A 6,000-nucleotide genomic window follows, 5' to 3' on the forward strand; every position below is an offset into this window, starting at 1 on the left:
CCAGTAACTCAGAGAGCCGTACAAAAGCTGGCGGTACTGCCAGCAACGGGCAGGCACACAAACACCACAGTTGGATTAACAGATTTTTATAAAGTCTTTGTGCAAAAAGGAAAACTGGTGATTATTTTAACTGGGAGCTACTGCTCTGCTAATGGGAGCGTGCTGTGGTTACAGCAGTACCACCCTGAGACAGTGTTGGGGAGAGGGGAGGAAGGGGGATTCAAAAAAAACCCACCAAAACAAAACAAACAAATCAATCTAGCCAAGAGTAATTTCATATTAAAAATCAGTCAGGGTGAACTAAAGTATCTTGATCTCCATTCACAACACAAGTGCTTGACACTGATTTTCAGTTATATTTCAAATGAAATCAGCTGTCTGACTATAGATTTGAAATGTCATTAACTACGAGGATTAATATATTAGCTGTCATACAAGTGAAGCCTTACTTTTTAAACTTTCACAAGTGGCCTTTAAAACACAAATAAGTAAATGGAACTTTGTAAATGTGCGTTAATCGGCTCATACAAAACTCTGGCACTGTCGCAGCCACACTGCGGCACTCACCAAAGGTAGAGCTTAGAGAAATCCTTATATCCCAGTGCACTGGAAAGACCAAAACCCGTCGGGAAATGAACAGTCCTCTACCAAATTTCCGACATCACCTCCAAAGGGAGAAGGCCAACCCCTGCCTGCCGGTGGTCAGGGATCGCTGCCCTCCCCGCAAGGCTGGTGTTAATGTCAGGGCTCCCACTGTCTGCTTCTTCTCACTACCATTTAGCAGATTAAAAATTGTTCCTATAGATTATTAGTGTGAAAGCTGCAGCACGGCAGCTGCATTTTATGGAATCAGATAGGGACGGGGAAAGCAGCATGGAGACAAGATGTAAAATAAACACAAAGAGAGCTTTCCAACCAGCTGCTTCCAAAAGTCCCCTTAAAAAAAGAAAAAAAAGGCAAGTTACTTTGGAAACAACAGTAGAAGATGATGAGTGCTTTTCCAAGGGGCATGGGTCTCCTATCACCGCTTGGGCCAAACAGTGAACGTGTAGGAGAGGCAAGAGACTCCATTCAAAAGCTCAAGCAAATCCTTATTCTGAGGAGCTACTCTGACTGCCAGTGACATGAGAGTACGTAGTACATGATGTAGTGCTGTAACCACCTTTCTGCTCCCAGTCTGGCAGGTAAGGAAGGCTACATGACAGAACAAGGCCAAGCCAGACAAAAAAAACCCCTTAACTACATCTTCCCTCTACATGTGTACTGATTAGAAAGGCAACTTGATACCCATATAAGCCCTATGCCAAAAATCAAGTTACAATGGAGTTCTCGCATTACCTTTTCCCTCTTCTGTTTAACTAACCGGCAGTCACCATATCAACTGGCATTTCAAACCAGTAATTTTTACTACTTACTACAAAGATAACACCACACATCCAAGCGTAAGAACTGCTGTTCAGTAACCTCCACCTCCTCCTGAATTCAGAAGGTTAACTAAAGCTCATGGAGTTGTCTCTGGACTTTCCTTCTGGTCCACTGTGGAGCAGAAAGCAACTTCTACTCCATGGTCAAAACAGCTGGGGTGAGCGGAGAGCCCTCGCCGGGAGCTGCTGCTCTGAGGACAGCCCTGCAGCACGCCTCTCGTCTACAGGAGTAGTGTATCCAAACCAGGACAAGTAACCAGAAAATACAAGTGGGGACATGTATTGAGCATTTGTTGTTGCTAGTCTGAAAGTATGCTGATCCACAGTTTCGGAGGTTTGGCAATCTGCATTCACTAGCATTTCGAATTCTAATTGGGAAGAAAAACTTCGTTTCCTACAAAAATTATTCAAACCCACTGTGTCAGCTAACAAGTATATGAGTATGCGATCAAAGTAGAGGGGAGAAAAAATAAGTGGTATTTAAGAAATGCTATAATTAATTCAGCTGCAATGCTTGGCTCCAGAAGAGTTCTTTAACCATCATGTTACTGTTGTACACCACTTTGATGCGTACAGTATGCAAACAAATATCAGATGTTTGGCAGCAATGAGAAAAATCAAATATGCTACCTAGAAAAAAAACCCCAACAGCATTCAGTTTCATCTGCATTCACCATCAAGGTAAACTAACAGCAAGTAGTATACAAACATTATTGTACATGTATCAGTAAAGCAGATGCGATACACAACTCAGTTTAAGTGATATCAAAAACCTGTTATAATCTTTAAAACAGAGAATCTTTAATAATACTGAAGAGTGAAGCAGTTATAAGTTGCTGCTATTCTGTTCCCAGCTACAAGAGCAGAAGAAATTGAGAAATGTATCAACAACGGTGATTTTGCAGCTTGGGTGTTTAGGAAGGGGGAGGTGTGCCCAAAGCAGGCGAACTCCACAAGCACTGATTAATCTCACTTCATAATAGTGTGATCATCACCAAAGGGGAGTGCTATGAAAGCGTGAACAGACTAGACTAGGATCTGAGGTTTAATTCAGAGCAGCCAAGCGCTTGCCCCTTCCATTTAATACAAGAGACGGTGCTCCAGTACCCTGTTTTGTAAGCGTGGCCGATCGTTTTAGATTTTCCAAGAGACCAACAGCAAGTAGTTAACCACAGGAGTTTCTTACATGACTTATGCTTCACTGTTTAAAAGGAAAAGGTAAAGGATTAGTTCTGAACGTGCTTGACTGCTGTACATACCCTTCTATGATCCTCCAGTTGCCTCTGTGGTAGACTTTGATCAAGCTCCTGCTGTGCACGCAGAAATTTCATTTTAAAGCAGAAAAACACTAAAGAGACACTAACATCTCTGCACTCATGGGAAACACTAAGGGAAGTCACAGCTGAAAGCAAGGGGGGAGATGAGGAAGATCGACTGACAAGCTATCAAAACAGAACATCTGCCCTCAATTAGCTCTGGCAGCACTTAACCAGTCTGCTCTGCCACCCTCCAGCAGACCACCATGGCATGCACATATGCCAACACATTCCCGTGGATTTAAAGAAAACACAAAGTCTGTCTAATTTTACAGTTACCAGTAAGACACAGAGGTTTTTAAGAACTCAAACCACGCATGCCCATGCATACAGGTACACAGATACACACACGCACAAACACCCCGTCCCACCATATGCACACTTCTGGAGGAAGTGTAGGTACCGCAACATATCTGACCGTGGTCAACGAAGCTCTTTTGAGACTGTGGAGGGCCTCTGGCAAAACCTGTGGGATTTCCATTCCAGTGCCATGGACTCCAGTGGAGTTTCACTGAACAAAGTCCCTTGGCACATGCATGTTTCCAAATCAAATCCCTCTTATTTCAGGCATCAATTTTCAGGAGTGGAACTTCCACTTTGTAAACCTGAAGCACATTGAGTTTTTGCTGCTTTGAAGCATTCTGAAAATGTGTTGGAACAACCGCTCTATACCAGGACCCATCTTAAACCAGGAGCCATCTCCCAAACATCTCAAAGTCATTCTATGACCACTCGGTGTTTCAGTTTACATTTAAACACTCTTCCACAAAAATTACAAATACAAAGGTCTAAACCATCACAAACATTGTTTTTCCTTCATTATTTCAAAAAATATTTATAATCTTCATATTCGTATAGCTCAGAGGGTCGACACTGTCCTAAATTTAGACTTTCATGTTCTTTCACTTAGATGCGCGCTGATCTAGCGCCTAGCTGTACAATCTACCAATGCCATCTCTGGATGTCCCATTAATTTCAAAAGAATTTGAGATTTCATAAGTTCTTACGTCTTCATTTCAGCAAATAATCTGTTTTACGCGAACTGATGCTGGGGTATCTCAAAAAGGAAAAATGTGCCTACATATCCAACTCGCTATAGAGCTAGGAACCTTGAAGGTGTGAAGTGACCACCAGCTGTTGCACTGTGGCATTTGAAATGGGACAGCCAGCTGCTCTGGGATTATGAAGTTTCCATTAACAACTTCTGACATCTCCCTTTCCTTTTCCAAGTTTTTAAATATATGAGACAAAGGGAAAACCAAATTCTGTATTAGGAGTTAGAGAAACAGTCTCCTTTTGCTAAAGAGGAGACTTCTCACAGTGCCTCCCTTAAAAGCATAAGAGAAACGGCTGAAAGGAACGACGATTTGGGACTGGTTTACATGTTGGTTTGGTTTTGTTTTTTAAGTATTTTCAGACTATCACACTGATGCTGTATTGTATCAAGCTACTTCAACAAGTCTACTTCTTTTTCACTGTCGAACACCACACAGGAACACACATTTCACGCTTTTTTTTTTTTAACCAACAAGACACTCCACCAGGACTACTTCAAAACACCAATATTTGCCTGTTGTGCAAATATAGGTGGGTGACACACCTCTACAGAGTTTTCCGTTTCTGGAGGTTGCGGCAGCTAGTTGAAAGTAAAATGCAGAAAAATTAGTCATTCTTCAAGAATCTTTCATCCCAACAGAAATCTAGTGGTCAACACTTAGGGGAAGGGAGCTAGCAAAGCACTTGACTTGGCTGAATCATCACAAATGAATTATAGCCATAATTACTATTTACACCCTCCCACCCACCCAGCTCCAAAAAGGGCTACATTTTGAAAATTTAGCAGGTATCCTTTGAACATCCCAGACTACTTTGCATGAACACAGAGCACAAGCAAAAGCTTTAGCTGCAGGTGCACGCAGGGCTGCAATGCAGAAATGCACTTTCGGGCAGCCTGCTTGGACCGCGCGCCCAGGACCTGCGGTTCGCGGAGGGCGAAGGCAGCACACCCATCCCCAGCGGGCAGGAGGAGGAAGAGGAGGAGGAAGCCAGGGCTGCATGTCACAAAGGTAGCAGCTTTACAATCTTAGTTTAAAAAAATGCTGTCAGTGGATTCTCATCTACAAACATACTTTTCTTGAGATAAAAGGTACGTGATACAGCACCAAACATGAGCAATGAAATAAGATGCTTAACAGTGACAGCTTTTCAAATTTAAAACGCTGATCATCACATTGAAACAGATGAAGACGAGCAACTTTTATCTAGTATAACTTAGACATGCAACAGAGACCTAAACATTCAAATGGAACTGCCTACTTAATCATGGCTAAATTGATTTAACTTCTCCGGCAGACACTAAGAAATCAGACTACGACAATACAGTAATACCAGATTAAGTCAGCCACTCATTGTCCATGTCTGCCTAGAGGGCACACGGACCAGACAGACAAATCAAGCATAGGCTGGGAGAGCAACAGTGGTATTTTAACCTAATATCTGCTGCAGCCTAGGAAATGCCCAGCAAAGGGAGGAGAAGGCCACGAGACTCAGTAGTCAAAATACGGAGAGACTCTGCTTCCCAGGAAGGAGCCAGAGGAGTAAGCGCTTCCCATGTGGTGCTCCATGGGCAGGGGCTTCTTGGCCAGGAAGAATCATTCTCCATTCTTCTCCTAATGGACTTTCCTCCTGGCTAATTCACACAGCCTTTGGTACACCGTTTCCTTGCATTGTCACCACTCTTGGAAACTTCACAAGCATGCAAATCATTCCTCTCTTGGTCAGATTGAAGCAGGGAGTATTTAAGCCAGAGGACCAAAAGTTAACAGGAAGAACCTCATTTATGCAGAGGAACACACAGTTCCTGCGCAGCCCACTCTGTACACCCTTGCTGCTCATAGACTGGACGCTGGAAACGCCGCATCAAGTCATTAGGGAGTCTGGGCACATTGTTCTGATTGCAGACACCGTCTGCACAACTTGCTTCAGAGCAAAGCAAGAAAATTCCTCTTTTCTTAAGTAGTCAACAGCAGCAGGGAAATCGTGCACATTCCCCTGTAAAGGAAATTAAGTACCTTCCTTCCAGGGAAGGGGAGACTGAAGCTGGCAGGTCAAGTGGACACGACTGCCACAAGATAACGTACTGGACTTCGGATTCCAAATGAAAGCTTCCTTATTCCTGGGCTTATACCATGACCCCATCTTAATCAAACATACATGTACATTTGGGGGCTGAAAACCAGCACAGATGAAGAATCAGCAGG

General features: G+C 43.2%; 1 protein-coding gene across 4 annotated transcripts in view; it reads right to left on the reverse strand.

Moving 5' to 3' along the window:
• ITPR1 (inositol 1,4,5-trisphosphate receptor, type 1) overlaps positions 1–6,000 on the reverse strand; it is a 165,107-nt gene that overhangs the window by 65,491 nt on the left and 93,616 nt on the right. Inside the window, exons 39-40 of one of the 4 annotated variants that reach the window (XM_009697704.1) lie at positions 4,341–4,376; positions 2,684–2,731 (exon numbers count right to left, since the gene is read on the reverse strand). The exons of the other annotated variants lie outside the window; for them this stretch is intronic. Of the exons in view, the coding sequence (XP_009696006.1) occupies positions 2,684–2,731; positions 4,341–4,376 (84 nt within the window). The remainder of the gene's footprint in view (positions 1–2,683; positions 2,732–4,340; positions 4,377–6,000) is intronic. 4 annotated transcript variants of the gene reach the window in all.

This window comes from Cariama cristata, unplaced genomic scaffold (genome assembly GCF_000690535.1).
Source record: "Cariama cristata isolate BGI_N322 unplaced genomic scaffold, ASM69053v1 scaffold2973, whole genome shotgun sequence".
NCBI classification, from domain to species: domain Eukaryota; kingdom Metazoa; phylum Chordata; class Aves; order Cariamiformes; family Cariamidae; genus Cariama; species Cariama cristata.